Source organism: Dromiciops gliroides, chromosome 1 (genome assembly GCF_019393635.1).
Source record: "Dromiciops gliroides isolate mDroGli1 chromosome 1, mDroGli1.pri, whole genome shotgun sequence".
Classification (NCBI taxonomy): Eukaryota; Metazoa; Chordata; class Mammalia; order Microbiotheria; family Microbiotheriidae; genus Dromiciops; species Dromiciops gliroides.
This window is the reverse complement of record NC_057861.1, coordinates 303,487,225-303,504,111: the sequence shown is the minus strand read 5'-3', so window position 1 is coordinate 303,504,111 and position 16,887 is coordinate 303,487,225. Positions and strand designations below refer to the sequence as shown.

The following is a 16,887-nucleotide window of genomic DNA, read 5'->3' as shown; positions in this document are numbered from 1 at the left end:
AGCAGGTAATCTGATATAGGTTTTATATATATATATATATATATATATATATATATACATACATACATAATAACATTAAACATATAACTGCATTAGTCATATTATTAGAGAAAAGTCAGGGAAATGAAGAAAAACCTCAAAATAGAAAAAACAACAGCACCAAAAACAAAAGAAATAGTATGGTTCAATCAGCATCTATACTCTACGGTTCTTTTTTTTTTCCCCTGGATTTGGAGATGCTCTTCCATCATGAGTCCCCTGGAACTCTTCTGTACCTTTGCATTGGTTAGAAGAATATAGTCCATCACAGTAGATCAACACACAATGTTGATGATACTGTGTACAGTGTTCTTCTGGTTCTGCTCATCTCACTCATCATCAGCCCACGCAAGACCCTCCAGGTTTCTCTGAACTCCTGCTCATCGTTTCTGACAGCACAATAGTATTCCATTACATTCACATACCACAACTTGTCCAGCCATTCAGTTTGGGGAGATTTTTAAAAAAATCCTTGGGGCAGCTAGATGGTGCAGTGGATAAAGCACTGGCCTTGGATTCAGGAGGACCTGAGTTCAAATCCAGCCTCAGATACTTGACACTTGCTAGCTGTGTGAACCTGGGCAAGTCACTTAACCCCCATTGCTCCGCCAAAAAAAAAAAATCCTTTTGGTTTTTCGGTGTCCTAGACCATAAAAATAACTGAAATTGCTTTATCTTTCTGTTTTGGAGAGGGTCGAGAAGTTGTAGGGATCAGAGAAAATGACCCAGAAATCAGTATTTTCACTAGTATTATATGAGATAAATAAATGAATATATGAGATACTGGCACTTTTATTTTAATAGATATCCTTCCAGTTGTTTGGTTCTTCCTTTATGTTAAAAGAAAGAAAAACATTTAAAAGTCATTATATGTTTTGGGAAGGGTTTCTCTAAGCTAAGAGAGCCCAGAATAGTCAGAGTTGGTAAAAGGATTAGAGAATGTGTCACGAGAATCAGATTAAAGAGCTGGGCATACTTCTCTTGAAAAAGAGAAGGTTTGGATGGACAGCGATTGGCAAAGAATTGATCCATGCTTTTGTGGATGTGCAGCTGTCCTGTGAATCCTGATACTCTGAGAAGCTCTTCAGCTTCTTTCATGTTCACACATTATGTATATTTTTTCCATCTTATAAGTCCTAATCACAAACCCTGAAAAGTTTAGCTACTTAATGTGTTTTTATGTTTGTCTATTCTTTTTTTCACAGCATCACACTTAACAATATATAGTCATGTATCTATAGCTACACTTGCATTCATATTTCTACCTATATCTGCCTTATTTATTTTTAGGCTGTACCTGTGGTTTCATTGGTATATGAAGCTTCCATTGAGGAAAGTCTGTTGATTTAAATTAGCAACTATTCTGCAATTTATAGTCTTAGAGAGTTTCCTGCAGCACTATAAATTTAGGGGATTTGTGATAGTAATAATATTGATAGTAATAGCTAGCATTTCTATAGCACTCTAACGGTTTGGAAAGCACTGTGAATTTATTTCCACTATTTCCACTAACCCCGGAGGTGGAGACTATCATTATCTCCATTTAACAGATGAGGAAACTAAGGCAAGTAGAGGTTAAGTGACGTACTAGTCATAGCTATTCTGTCTTAGGCAGAATTTGAACTTGGGTCTTCCTGGTTCCAGGTCTAGCACTCTATCTACTGCCTCAAGCTAGGCTATGTGTCAAATGTTTATTTATATATATATATATATATATTTAAAGTAATAAACATTTTTATTTATAGTCTTGGATTCCAATTTTTATCCCTTCTTCCCTCCCATCCTTCCCCGCCTCACTGAGGTGGTAAGTAATCAGATACAGGTTATACATGTATGATTATGTAAAACATTACCATATTAGTCATTTTGTATAAGAAAACTTGAATAAAAGGAAAAAAATGAAAGTGAAAATAGCATGCTTCAGTCTGTCCCATCTATATCAATTCTTTCTTTGGAGGTGTATAGTATGTTTCATCAATAGTCCTTTGGGATTGTCTTGGATCATTGTATTGTTGAGAACAGTCAAGTCATTCACGATTCTTTATCAAACAATATTGCTGTCTCAGTGCACAATGTTCTCTTGGCTCTGCTCTCTTAGTTATACATCACTTCATACAAGTCTTTCCAGGCCTTTCAGAAATCATTCTGCTTGTCATTTCTTATAGCATAATAATATACCATCACCATCATATACCTCAGCTTGTTTAGCCACAAACATAATATTTGACTTGAACTTAAATTGTCCATGCTCTGAGTGAGGCCACCACTTGAGTATCCACTACAATCTGTTAAGAGAGAGAGGGGAGCTTAAGGGGCTTACATTCTATTGGGGGAGAGAAAGTAGGAGTTATCTCTGTTATGGCCCCAAAGACCAGGTCTTAATTTTAGGCAAGTATTGCTACATTTCAAGCTTGACTAGAAAGTGAACTATAAAAACAAACAAAAGCCACACATAAGAAGCAAAAGACTATACCTTTCAAAAAAGTAAAGAATGTGAGAAATTCTTCAAATTTAAATTTTTTAAGGAATAATGAAAACAGGGGCAGCTAGGTGGTGTAGTGGATAGAGCACCGGCCCTGGAGTCCGGAGGACCTGAGTTCAATTTCGGCCTCAGACACTTGACACTTACTAGCTGTATGACCCTGGGCAAGTCACTTAACCCCAATTACCTCACCAAAAAAAAAAATAATGAAAACATTATGAACTATCCAAATGAGATTATACTATAATATTGGGGGCAAGTAGTGATAGAAAAATTTTATCTTTGAAGACGTAGATTTTATTTAGTTAGAAAATGAGTAGTACCTTAAGATTTTTCAGATTAAAACCTCATACTTATGTTTATGTGTTCTTTATTTGTTAAGTTTTTAGTTGCTAATAAATAAATTTTTAAAATTTTCATAGTATAGTTCTACCTAATTTGAATGTTTTACCTGAATATATTATAGGAAAGAAACATGATGGTGATAGGGGAGGAGTAGGTAAGTAGGAGTTTTGTAGACTGAAAGAAGGCAAATGGGAAGAAAAGGATGTGTGGGTGTGAGAGATCAAATGGAATATTAAAGTTGAGGGTATTTCACTGAAAATCAAAGACTAAGATAAAGGCAAAGCCTAAGTTAGAACTCTGTGTCTCACTTTCTAACCTCTTGCTGAATTACTCAGATGATGCTATCTTTCTGTTCTTTTTCTGTCTTTTGTTTTGTTTGGGTATAAGCTTATTGAAGGTACAGTGTGTGTTTTTGAAACTATTTGTGCAGGACATTCATTCATTCATCCCTTGGAAATGTTTAACTTCTGATCATTATAATCTTATTATGCATGGCTCATTCATTCAGCAAATAGTTATAAAGTGCTGTGGGTATAGCACTGTAGCAGATATTATAGGGATATAATACACAATTTCTGCCCCTAAGGAAAAAATGAGGGATTGTAACTTGGAAGAGATTTGGGGGCAGGAGAGAATAGATTTAGGAATTAGCCATACTGAAAGCGATAGTTGGGGAATAGCTGTGATCATCAAGGGAGGGTGTATATAATGGGAAGAGAACAGCAAAGAATGCAAAACTTTCAGGAATAACCAATGTAAGGGAAGGGACAAGAGAAGAAAAAGGAGTAACTGAAGATTTTTAAAAAATAGTTATCAGAGGCAGAAAACCAAAATAATGCAATGAAATAGAAACCATGGAAAGATGGTATGGTAACTAGTGGCACATGCTGCATAAAGGTTAAAGGGGTTAAAAATTGAGAAAAAGCCACTGGGCTTATAAATTATTAGTGACCTTCTCAATAGATTTGAGGGTTTCTCCTAAGGGTATCGTACTGGACCATCTGAGGAGGAAATGGCACATGTGTCATATAATGGTAGTGAGGCTACATCAATCCCTAACCATGTCTCTACCCAAATACACTGAGGATTAGTACACTAGAAAAAAGCAAAACTCCAAATCTTAATTTAGAGAGGTAAATACAAACTCACTGGCATCCTTGAGACTTGATAGGATATTGCTTCTGACTGGAATAAGACAATGGAAGGCTATTCAACAGGAAAAAAAGGGTTACAGAAATAGCGTGTGTATCAAGAAGATGGAGGTATGAAGTCCAAAGGCAAGAAGCATGATGAAGATCATTTGGAGGAGAAAAGGTGGCAAGAGAAAAGATATTATGGTGGTAGCATATTACCAGCTGCTCAACCAAATGGAATAAATGGTCACTTACAAAGTTGGCATGGAGGCAAGATATACAAGACATTGAGGATGTCACCATCCAGATTTCTGCCAGAGGTTTTTGATATATGTAAAAAAAAGTGAAAAATTCTTTACTTGCTTTTGAATAATTTCATCATTTAGAAGGTAGGAGCATCAATTAAATTCAGTTCAGCAAGCATTTATTAAGTGCTTATTATGCTTAAGGCACTATGCTAGGCTCTGGGGAGACATTCTATTTGGTCAGAGAAACATTATATGTACGGAGTATACTTGTAAACCAGGTCATTTCACTGCAGGGTAGCCTGAGATGGGGATACCACTAAGAGCTGGATGAATCAAGAATTTGTTCCATAGTTGGTGGCACTTGGGCTTTGAATGGATGAATAGCTCTGCCACACAAGCTGGTGATTAATGGAATGATGCTAGTCTGGAAGGACCTCCCTGGGCTCTGTCCTTTGCACACTGTTCAATTGAACATTTTAGGGCACAGCTAGATGACATGAAACTTGGGAAAGATAGCTGTCATGTCAAATGACTTCTTAATTTCCATAGTGTAAACTAGATTATAATTTGCATCTCCAAAGATCTTAATAGGCAGAAACAATAGGATGCAACAAAGATTAAGTTTACTACATTAAAGTGGAAAATCCTGTATTTGGATTCCAGAAATAAGTTTCATAAGTATAAGTGTATGGTAAATGGTGAGAAAACAGTTCCGTGAAAATGTATGGGCTGGGAGGGTGGCTTTAAGGGTTTCAAATTCAGTATAAATTAACAGTGTAATGTGGGAGTTGAGAGTTTGTACAAGAAAAGTTAGCAGGATATGTATAACACTTATTTATCATGGGCTTCCACACGGCAGTTGTTAACTTGCTAAATTCCTATTATGTGTCACTAATCATTATCACATTTTTACTTTATCCGTGGCCACTGTCACATGGCCACAAGGAATGCAGATATAATATTTAAAAGGCCTTTTTAATGAATGTTTGGGTAAAAATCACTTCAAAGCTAGAATACCTAAAATTATTTTGAATTGTCTAAAATTTTTAGAAGTACAAACCAGTAAAAATTACCTGTTTCATTTGTAAAGCCAGAATAAGTAAATTTTGTACTGTGCTCTAGGATCCATAGAGCTGTAAAGAACACAGAATCTTAGAGATAAAAATTCCTGAGATTCCACCAGAGCACAACACTTTTAGGGCTGTGCACTTTGCAACTCTTTTTTGGTATTCCCCATATCATAGCATTTGTTTTTATTTTAACAAAGATGAAGAAAAGAAACAAAGGTGTCTGAAAATAACTGAGTTTTAGAGCTAGGAAAGACCTTAGAAATAATTTAGGTCATCTTCCTCATTTTTCAGGTAAAAAAATTGAGGCTAAAGGAGGGAAAGTAATAGAAAAGTCAGATTAGACCTCAGGTGTGCTGACTCTGACCAGGTTTAATGCTTTTTTCCAGTGCACCAGTATTACCTTTCATATCTCTTCATCATCATCACTTTTGGGGAGTGGTGTGGGCTATTATATCATTGGTAAGGGAACCCCCCAATTAGGAAACTTCTTTACCAGTGCAGAGCAGCAACTATTTTACAATTTATACTCATAGATGTTAAGTTATTTTAACTCGAGTTTTCAGAGGTATGAAAGTCATTCTTGGATTAGAATATGTTTCAACAAATAAACTGTCATTTTTCTCAGGGACAAGTGGAAATTAAACTTGACTACATTTATGTTATGTGGGTTTTTTGGTTTTGTTTTCTTAAAATTGTTTGGAGAAGTTTCAAATATTAATATTCTTGGTAAATCCAGTGATTCTGTTTAAATAACATATAAATCATTTTTTTCCCTCTGATTTCAGATGGGTGTAACTTTCAGAAAAACCATGCCTTTGTGTTTGAAAGGGACATTTGACTTAAAAACCTTCCTAGAAGGGCAGCTAGGTGGTACGGTAGATAGAGTACCAGCCCTGGAGTTAGGAGGACCTGAGTTCAAATCTAGATTCAGACACTTATTAGCTGTGTCACCCTGGACAAGTTACTTAACCCTATTCCCCACTGCCCATCCCCGCAAAGAAGTCTTCCTAGAAAACCATAATTTCCACTCTCGTGGTAAAGTTTCCCTTAACTATCTGAGACCAGCCTTCCCACCCCCCAACCCCCGGCCACACACACACACTTTCTCATTTAAATGAATTCATTGAAGAGCTGTCAAGTGCTACCAGGCACCTGTTAAACTCAACCTATAAGACAAGGTTTCTTATTTTAAAAGTGTGTTCTGGTTTTAAAGACCTGCCACTGACTTTCCTTTCTTCTCTTTAATAAAGCAAATGAAGAAGCATCCTTGCCGCCAGTGTGACAAATCATTCAGTTCATCGCACAGCCTCTGTCGCCATAATCGAATCAAACACAAAGGCATTAGGAAAGTTTACACCTGCTCGTAAGTGATGGTTTTTAATATAAAGGTCATGAGAAATAAAAAGAGGATCTTTTGTTTGTTTGATTTTATGTTCTTTTTTTAAAAAATTAATATTTATTGATATCTTCATTTTTGCAGATCTTAAGATCATAGATTTAGAAAGGGATTAGAAATCTCAGAGGCCATCTAGTTCAACTCCATCTCCTCACTTTACAGATGAGGAAACAGACCAGAGAGGCTGAGTGATTTCCCCCAGGTTACACAAGTAGAAAGTGTCAGGGTGGGAGGTGGGGATATAAATCCACGCTCTTTGATGCTATAGTCAAGGCTCTTTTCACTATACACTGCTCTGTTTTACTTTACAATTCAACTCATTTGATTTTTGCATAATTTTTTCACCTGATTCTTCCATATGTGATGTGACTAACATAATTTTCTTTAAAAGTAAAATAATCATTATAATTGCCCTATGTTTAACCTGACCTAAAAAGTACATCATCATATGGTGACAGATGATATTACAGAAAATATTTCTTCAGAATGACTGATTACCTCTCCAGAAACTTCTAAGCTGTCACCTGCAAAACCTTATCTTCAGTACTTCCCAGTTGTTTAAAGCTTTAAACCAATAAGACTAAGGCTGTGGGTTAATTTGTCATCTGAAACATTTTTTTCATGCCCTAACCCATGCAAATCTTCTCACCGGTTCATGCCATCACCCACAAAGGAATCAGTAAATAGAGAAATTGACCCAAATTCATCATCAGTCTGTGGTCACTAATATCATCTTGGTAATTAATATCAATGCCATTACCTTATTTTGACTAAAAAGTATGTTTAAAGTAGTTAGCCTACATGTGTTGCTATATTAATTTTTGCCGGAAGGAAGTTGAGAAAACATGGTATCTTCCCTTTGGATGCTTAGAGAACTGAACAAACACTGGGCAGATGTACACAACAAATACACAAATTGTAAGTTAACACCATAGGCAGAGATGTAAGTGCGTATTTTGAAAAAGGCATGGAAATTTCATATTTAGGCAAGGATTTGGCAAAGTAGAATTCCTGCGTCTCTTGAAGTTAGGGAACCTTAAAAGAGGACATGGGAGCTGTCTGAATAAAAGGAAAAAAGGGTGAGAGTTTATTGAGGGGACTGCATTCTATGAATAGTGTAGAGCCAGGAATTAGGCTCAAGTGTGGGAGTGGGATGCTCAGAAGGGGATAAGTAGAGAGATTTGACTGAGGAATAAAAGAAAGTATGGAATTAAGCTGATTCAGTGTAGCCCTAATGATGCTAGCTTTGAAACACAATGTTAGTATTTTTTAGATAGAAACCTAGAGTCACTGATATTTAATGCATTGGGAAGCCATTATAGGTGCACAAAACCATCTGACAAACTCTTTGGTGGTTTCAATATTGACATCATTAAGCAATGATTGAACAGAACAATGCTTGTCACCCTTTGGTATTAGCGCTGGTTTCATTTGTCGCTTGTACAGAAGGGTTTAGAAAGTACTTCAGTTTTGTTTTAGTGCCCGTAGAAAGTTCTTCTGAGCCTTCTGGAAGGTAGCAGATTCAGTTCTGAAAAAGCCCATAGGATGTTCAGCTACCTATTTGTTTCCTCACTGAAATGCTGCTCTCGGTGTCTACATTATAATGTATAAATCGGGAGTAGCCATTGATTTAACAAACTGTAGGATTTCCTAAGCTGTTATCCAAAAAGTGATAATTTCTCATCTTCCAAAAAGGAACCAAAATAATATGTCTACATCGTTATCCCTTGCTTCTACAGAATGGTTTTTTAGAGAGGAGGGGTAGTAAAATGGAAAAAGTACTGGACTTAGAGTCCCAAGACTTTGGGTTCATTTCCTAGCTGTGTGACTATGAACAAGTCACTTCATGTCAATAAGTTTCCATTTTGTAAAGTACAATATTAAATTGGAGCTTATATTTACTCTACCTTTTATCTGTGATATTCTCAATTAATACTGTTTTTAAATACCTGTATTTTAACCCATTGGTTGGCCGCTGAAAAATAATTTATCCATAAAGCTAAAATTTTCAATATATTTGTTAGATTATTATTGTCATTAAGACTTGCCCGTGCTGCATGCTTCAGAAGATAAAGAGCAGGTTTCTCTGTCATGTAACTGGCATATAGCTGGCCTCACTGACTACTAGATGGTAGAAGAGCGCCTTATTTCTTTCATATTAAAGCACCTATGAAAGAATATTCTTAAAGTCATCTTAAAGGGGAAAAAAATGAATGAAGAGCATCTCCTTGCAAGAGATTAAATATTTTCTAATTCACTTATACTAAAATAATCTGAGTCTACCAAAAAAAAGTGACACCAACAATTTAAAATGTTTAATAAAATGGGGAAAGAAGACCAACAGGACCATGGATCTAGAGCTTCTATGGGACCTCAGAGCCTATCTAGTCCAATTGCCTCATTTTAGAGATGAGTAAATTGAAGCCCAGGGAGAATAAGTGAATTTCCCAAGGTCACCCAGTTAGTGTCATAAGTGGGATTTGAACTCAGGTCCTTTGACTCCAGAGCCAGTGCTCTTAGGCTGTTGCTGTTTCCCTGTGTCTTTGATACTGGTAAGTATAAGATTGGCTTGTGAGGATCTTGAAGACCAGTAAACCATCTTTGTGGGCCTAGAGTTCTTTTGAAAATCCCTATAAGCAAAATGTATACATGACTTTTGTTGTTTTATGTAGGCACTGCCCAGAATCAAGGCGCACATTTACAAAACGGTTAATGCTAGAGAAACACATTCAGCTGATGCATGGGATTAAGGACCCTGATTTAAAAGAAATGACAGAATCTACCAGTGTGGAGGAAACAGAAATAAAAGAAGAGACCAAGGTAAAACACATAAGAATTGCTCTCTTTGCAGTGAATATTAGTATAGGAAGCTAGGTAGATTTATCTCTGAATGCTGATTCTAATAACAGTGCAAAATAGATTTTTAGCAGATAATCATAGACTGTTAAAGCTGGAGGTACCCTAGAAGTCATCTAATTTCACCCCTTCATTTGATAAACATCCTGAGAAAACCTATTAAGGAATTAGAAACCAGGTCTTTGGACTCTTTAAGTCCAGTGCTTTTTCCACTACAGAACACTGTAATATATTACTTTTTTTTATTTAGTTTTTTTTATTCTGAACTCCACAAATGACAAAAGAGAGAACCTTTCCATATACAAAGTAGAGCAGAAAGGTTATATGTGAAACTGCGACTTTCTCTTATGTACAAGCTTGCTTTTTAAACAAAGAATATAATAAACATCAACATGTTACTTTCACATCTGTCTTGCTTGTCTGTGTTTCTTTCTGAACTTTATTCTTTTTTCCTCTGTGCATTTTGGGGGGTGGGGGGGCAGGGCAATGAGGGTTAAGTGACTTGCCCAGGGTCACACAGCTAGTAAGTGTCAAGTGTCTGAGGCCGCATTTGAACTCAGGTCCTCCTGAATCCAAGGCTGGTGCTTTAGCCACTGAGCCACCTAGCTGCCCCCCTTCTGTGCATTTTTAAAAGTGCTTCAATGATCTTCTTTGATATAGTGCTTTGATAAAGTGCAGACTGCTTAGCTATAACAACAAAATAGATCAGGACTTGGAAATTTATTAGTGTTAGGGGTAAAACACAATATCCCAATTTTTCACATTATTTTTCTATCTTTTGGGCTTGGGTGAGATTTACAATTTAAATCAATATACAGATATTTATTGGATGCTCTCTCTAATGCAAAGTACTGTTCTAAATGCTATGGGGAATACAGAGAAAAAAAGTAAGATATGGTCTTTGCACTTAGGGAGTGTGGCAGGTGAAAGAGAAACTTTTCTCTCAATTCCTACAATTGAATAAAGTTTTCTCACAAGACAAAAATTGGACTAGACCCATAATTGAATAGAAAGGGAACCAGGCTATCTTTAGAATTGAGTCACAAGATAGAGTCAGTGTGGTTCACTCATTTCCCACTACCACTTGCTGTTCTGATCCCCTGAGGAGCTGATGATTTAGTTGAGGAGGAAAGATGAGTTTTTATAGAATTTAACCCGAGTCTTTTCTGTGAATTTCAGCCCCACTGTAGGTAACTATCTGGATGTCTCACTAGAACTTCAAACCTAATATATTCAGAATGTCTTCCACCTCTCCTCCCAACTTCTCTGTATCTGTTGATGATACTATCAACCCCACCCTCCCATTCACACAAAACTTAAAATCTCAGACATTAAAATTTTTTTTTCTCCCCTTTAATGCTCTCTTACCTCCATCTAAGCAGTTGCTAATTCCTACTGATTCTATCTCCACAATACTTCTTATACCCTTCCACTCTGTTCCAGTTATCTAATTTATCACACCACCCTAGATGGCCTCTAACGTCACCTGGATTATTTAATATTATGGTAAAATTTTTTTTGTGGTTCAGTCATTTCAGCTGTGTCCAACTCTTCATTGACCCTTTTTGGGGTTTTCTTGGCAGAGATATTGGAATAGTTTGTCATTTTCTTCTTCAGCTCATTTTATAGATGTGGAAACTGAAGCAAACAGAGTTGAGTGACTTGCCCAGGGTCACACAGCTAGGCAGTATCTGAGGCCAGATTTAAACTCAGGAAGATGAGTATTCTTGACTCCAGGCTCAGCACTCTATCCATTGCGTCACCTAACAGAACATAATATAACTATGATATGATATGGTATTGTATGATATGATATGATATAAATATCTAGTCCATTTGCTTCATTTTAGAGATGAGGAAACTGAAACCCAGGGAACACAAATGAATTTTTCATCCAGATAGTATCAAATCTGGTTTTTTTCTCCCACTGGGAATTGTAGGATTGTTGTTTGTTTGTTTTTGTTTTTGGCCGGGGGGGGGGGGGGGGTTACGGCAATAAGGGTTAAGTGACTTGTCCAGGGTCACACAGCTAGTAAGTGTCAAGTGTCTGAGACTGGATTTGAACTCAGAGCCTCCTGAATCCAGGGCTGGTGCTTTAACTACTGGGCCATCTAGCTGCCCCTACCCAGATAGTATCATAAATGAGATTTGAACCCCAGTTCTTTGACTCCAGAGCCAGTACTCTTAGGCTATTGGTAGTCACACAGCAATATGATAATAATTTATAGTATAGTATAGTATAGTACAACACAACATGACATGACACAACATAACATAACAAAATATGTTATAATAGCCTCATAAGTAGTCTCCACCTTCAGGATCTCGATTCTCTTCAATCCAAAATATTAATTACTATTACATAAGTCTGACTCTGTGCTCAAACAGCATTGATTCTTCCTATTGCTTTGAGTAGCAGTTTTTAAACTTTTTCATCTCAGGGTCCCTTTATCGTCTTAAAAATTATTGAGGTTCCCCCAAAGAGCTTTTATGTGGGTCACATCTATCCATATTTATTAAACTAGAAAGAAAAACATTTAAGTGTTATTATGAAAATAATACTGACCTCAGGAACCTTTTAACCTGCCGCCCGCCCCCCCCCCCCCCCCCCCGATCTCTGGGCCACCTTTTGAGAATAAACTAAAACTATTAACCTGTCAGTTAAAATCCTAACGATGTGGCTACAATTTACCCTTTTCCAATTACTCCCCTTTATACACTCTGTGGTCCAGCTACATTGGATTACTATTGTTTCCCAATTTCATCCTGTACCCTCTCATCTTGGTGCCTTGATGCAGATCTCCCTGATATTTGAAATGTTCTCCCTCTTCATTCCACCTGTTGAAGCCCTTCTCTTTCTTTGAAGCCCAACTCATATGCTGCACAAAGACTACTTTCCCTCTGGGAAAGTAAGCTCTCTCTCACCTAAGATTTGTATGGATCTCGCCTAGTCACATTTTATTTTCTTTATTTGTGTTCTGGCCCCTATTTAATCGCAGGCTCCTGAAGAACAGGGACTATGCTTGTTTTTGTTTTTCAGTCTCTCAGTTTCTCCCACGGTACCTGGCATGTTGCTGTTAGTCATTTTCAGTCATGTCTGAATTTTTGTGACCCCACTTGGGGTTTTCTTGGCAGAGATACTGGAATGGTTTGCCATTTCCTTCTCCAACTCATTTTACAGATGAGGAAATGGGGTTAAGTGACTTGCCTAGGGTCACACAGCTGGTAAGTGATTTGAATTCAAGAAAAAGAGTCTTCCCAACTCCCAGCTTGGCATTCTACCACTGTACCATCTAACTGCCCTGGCATATAGTAGATGCTTAAGAAATATTTGTGGAATTGAATTGAAGTTGTTGAAGACATACCTATGGAGAGAAAACTTATATTACAAGGCAATAAATGATTAAGAATGCAGAAAGAGAGATTTTTGTGAGCTGGGACTGTCTAGGAAAGTAGAGTTGCTGGGCCTTGAAGGATGAACAAGATTTAATTAGGGAGGAGGAGAAAAGAAGAGAAACAGCATGAACAAATATGATGGGGTACAGTGGGTGGAGCATAGAGTTATTAGTATCAGGAAGCACTGAGAGATGAGACTAAGACATGGGAGATTTAATAACATGTTTTATTGCAATTGAGGTCCCTGGTTTTAGCAGGCTTGGAACACCAGCTTCTTTTCCTGGGTCCGGATTAACTATTTCCAGCATTTGGTAATAATTTAGCCCTTTAAAGAAGCATAAGATCGTTGCCTAAAACAAGCATTATAACTGAAAGAAATAGAATGAGCATGGCATTTCTTGTATTGCCTTTCATTGGGGAATTTGTGGATAAAATGAGCACAGACTTAGATGTCAAATAGTCCAGCCACCTCATTTTACACATTAGGAAACTGAGGCTCAGAGTAGTTAGGTGACAAAAATAGTAAAGTCGGTCACAGTTCAGAACTAGGGTATAATCTTTCTAGTACTCTATTCAGTGAGAGATTTTTTGTTGTTGTTGAGTCATTTCAGTCCTGTCTAACTCTTTGTGTCCTCACTCGGGGTTTTCTCAGCAAAGATACTAGGGTGGTTTGCCATTTCCTTCTCCAACTCATTTTGCAGATAAGGAAACTGAGGCAAACAGGGTTAAATGACTTGCCCAGTGGCACACAGCTAGTGTCTGAGACCATATTTGAACTCAGGCCTTCCTAACTGCCTTCAGCCAGATAGATGTCCGTGAATAGAATAATGACTGACAGTGAGATTAAGGACAGCATGAAGATGAGATCACATTAATATTGGAAACAGGGTAAAACATTTGCAGAAGCATGCCTTTTTTTTTTTAATGCCACAATATGATCATATCTTTGTACTGATTTTTAGCTCAATCAGAGATGATCGTTCTTCAGGAAGATAGCAGGACTATTTTAATTTGGTCAATGTTTTTTGTTTGTTTTCTCTTATCAGGCCCCCAGTCCAAAGCGGAAATTAGAAGAACCAGTTTTAGAATTCAGACCCCCACGAGGAGCAATCACCCAGCCATTGAAGAAACTAAAGATAAATGTTTTTAAAGTTCACAAGTGTGCTGTGTGTGGCTTTACAACAGAAAATCTTCTACAGTTTCACGAACATATCCCTCAGCATAAGTCTGATGGCTCTTCTTACCAATGTCGAGAATGTGGCCTTTGCTACACCTCCCATGTCTCTCTCTCCCGGCATCTCTTCATAGTCCACAAATTAAAGGAACCTCAACCAGTGTCTAAGCAGAATGGTTCTGGGGAAGATAATCAACAGGAAAACAAACCGAGTCAAGAAGATGAATCATCGGATAGTCTGATGTCAGACAGAAAATGCAAAGTGTGTGCAAAGACATTTGAAACTGAAGCTGCCTTAAATACTCACATGAGAACACATGGCATGGCCTTCATTAAGTCTAAAAGAATGAGTTCAGCTGAAAAATGAGTATTCCAAAAGGAAAACCTCTCTCCACATTGGAATGGAAAAGACTTTTTTTTTTTGTTTTGTTACAGAAAGTTTGCAGTATAATAGAGTTGACAGTACTGTTTAGGCTGTTGCAATATATTCTCCCTAAATGTATCCTATTCACCTCATCGTATATACCCTCAATAAGTATTAAAACAGTATTTGAGTTTAAAAAGAGTTTGTATATATTTAAACTAATAACTTTTATACTATTTGTTACGTGTTTGTATCAGTATTTAGTGGAAAATGTTTTGAGTTATTTTTTTGTTTAGAATTTTTCTTTTTTGTACTAAGTTTCTTTGAAACAGAGTTCTTAGCACTGGGGGCAGTTCCTTGGATTCAGATAAACTGTTTTGTATGCCATGCATTTGAATGGTTTAGCTAATTAAATTACGGGCTAACACAAGGCCTTTTTTAGTATTTTTTTTATTTTTTAGAATTCACTACATAAATTGTAGCTGGTTTTAGGTGTCAAGAACACTAGACTCTTCAAGTGTCTTAGCACTAGTACTCAGTGTATCTACTTTGAAAGAAGTATGTGTGCGCCTTGAAACTCATCATTGCATATCTGTGCATCTCTAGGTATTTTTAGGGCCATAAGAGAGAGTTTTTAAAGCAGCCTTGCAAATAACCCACCCACTGGTGGATAAGAACTTAGACCAGGCAAGTAGAAGGGAATGGTGTTTTCTTTAATGTTGTCTATGAAGAGAGGAGGAAGGAGTCCATTGTAAAATCAGATGAGAAAAAATACGTGGGCTGGCAAAAAGAGTTTTTCTTGCATTTATTTGCAAGACTGTTTTAAGATCACAGGGATGTAAGGCTGATGAAAGGGCTGGACTGCTGTAGAAGAAACATATGTAACTAGATCAATAGATTTTTATACAGTCTGGTTTTTGTCTTGTAATTTATTAAACATAGAGACAAATACAAAATCAAGTATTTCTTTGGCTTTTAAAGGAAGAAAATAGTTCATTTAACCCTGTGCTGTCTCAAGAATTGACTTTTCCTATTCTGGGTGCTAATGCCAAATGTTCTGGTACTTAGAGTTAGGATGCACAACTGAAGCTGCTACCTACTGATGTGTTAATACAGCAGCCTATGGAATTCCAATCGGCCATTTCAGATTGAGCACACAGCTGCCAGGTTTTTGTTCCGTCATTTCAATAAGTATATCTAGTATTGGTAGTTATGCTTTAATGAAGCACAGCAAAGGTACTGTTCTGTCCCTTCCATATATAGTTCTCTGTGAGAGTTATATTTTTTTGTGTTTTTTTTTTGTTTTGCATTTTATATCTTGTATTTATCCCTAAACAAGTTTTGTACTTTTTTTTAAAAAAGAACTTTTGTGTATATATAGATACTTGCATGATATACTGTAGTTACCGTTCCGTTCCTTAAAGGGTCTTGCTGCTGTCAGATGTTATACACTACGTTCATTATAACTGTATTAAACACATTTCATATGTAAATAAATGTGGCACATTTTGCCCTTGTGCGTCTGTGAGTCACTTTTATTTGTGGTTCAGTTCTGACAGTTTTATGAACTTTAGAAAGCTATTAGTTCCTGAAAAATGGACTGTAGGAATGAGATTTTTAAAATCCTCATTCTAGAAATGTAGAAGTTCTCATTCTCATTACCAGCTGTTTTTTTCAGGATCTCCACTCTTGATTCAACAAATATTTATTGAGCTTCTCTGCTAGGTAAAAGGTAATATATTAGGGGGCAGCTAGGTGGTGCAGTGGATAAAGCACTGGCCCTGAATTCAGGAGGACCTGAGTTCAAATCTGGCCTCAGACACTTGACACTTACTAGCTGTGTGACCCTGGGCAAATGACTTTACCCTCATTGCCTGCCCCACCTTAAAAAAAAAGGCAATATATTAAATGGTTTTCTCAGGATATGTAGTTGAATTGAAGTAGGAGATAGAGTCCAGAAGGGAAAGGAATAAGCAAGTGCTTATTGTGTGCCAGGCACCTATGCTAAAGTGCTTTATAAAAATTCTATGTGAGCCTCATAATAGCCCTCTTCACTAGGTGCTGTTACCTTCATGTTTGCAGTTGAGAAAACTGAGGCAAACTGGCTAAGTGACTTGTCCAGGGTCACACAGTTAGTGAATATCTGAAGTTGGATTCAAACTCCAGTCTTCCTGACTCCAGACCTGGAATTACAGCCACTGTACCACCAGGCTACTGTTAAGGGATAAAATTCTAGCTAAACTGTCTAAAATATCTAATGAGTGGTCGCCAATAAATTATAAGCTTTAGCAAGAGTTAGACTTTTAAGCATTTATTAAGGAGAATAAGAATTTGGTAAAGAGAGAGAAAAAGGCCTAAATTCCTAGCTATTAAAGGGAGAGCAC

At 37.0% G+C, this 16,887-nt stretch overlaps 1 protein-coding gene across 14 annotated transcripts in view; it reads left to right on the top strand.

Moving 5' to 3' along the window:
- ZNF532 (zinc finger protein 532) overlaps positions 1 to 16,014 on the top strand; it is a 119,705-nt gene extending 103,691 nt beyond the window's left edge. For 12 of the 14 annotated variants that reach the window (XM_043977690.1, XM_043977689.1, XM_043977685.1 and 9 more), the window contains 3 exons: positions 6,568 to 6,680; positions 9,386 to 9,533; positions 14,012 to 16,014. In XM_043977690.1, coding sequence (XP_043833625.1) covers positions 6,568 to 6,680; positions 9,386 to 9,533; positions 14,012 to 14,506 — 756 coding nt within the window. In that variant the 3' untranslated portion in view covers positions 14,507 to 16,014. The remainder of the gene's footprint in view (positions 1 to 6,567; positions 6,681 to 9,385; positions 9,534 to 14,011) is intronic. The other 2 variants (XM_043977696.1, XM_043977694.1) reach the window with 2 other exon arrangements.
- The last annotated feature ends 873 nt before the right edge of the window (positions 16,015 to 16,887 follow it).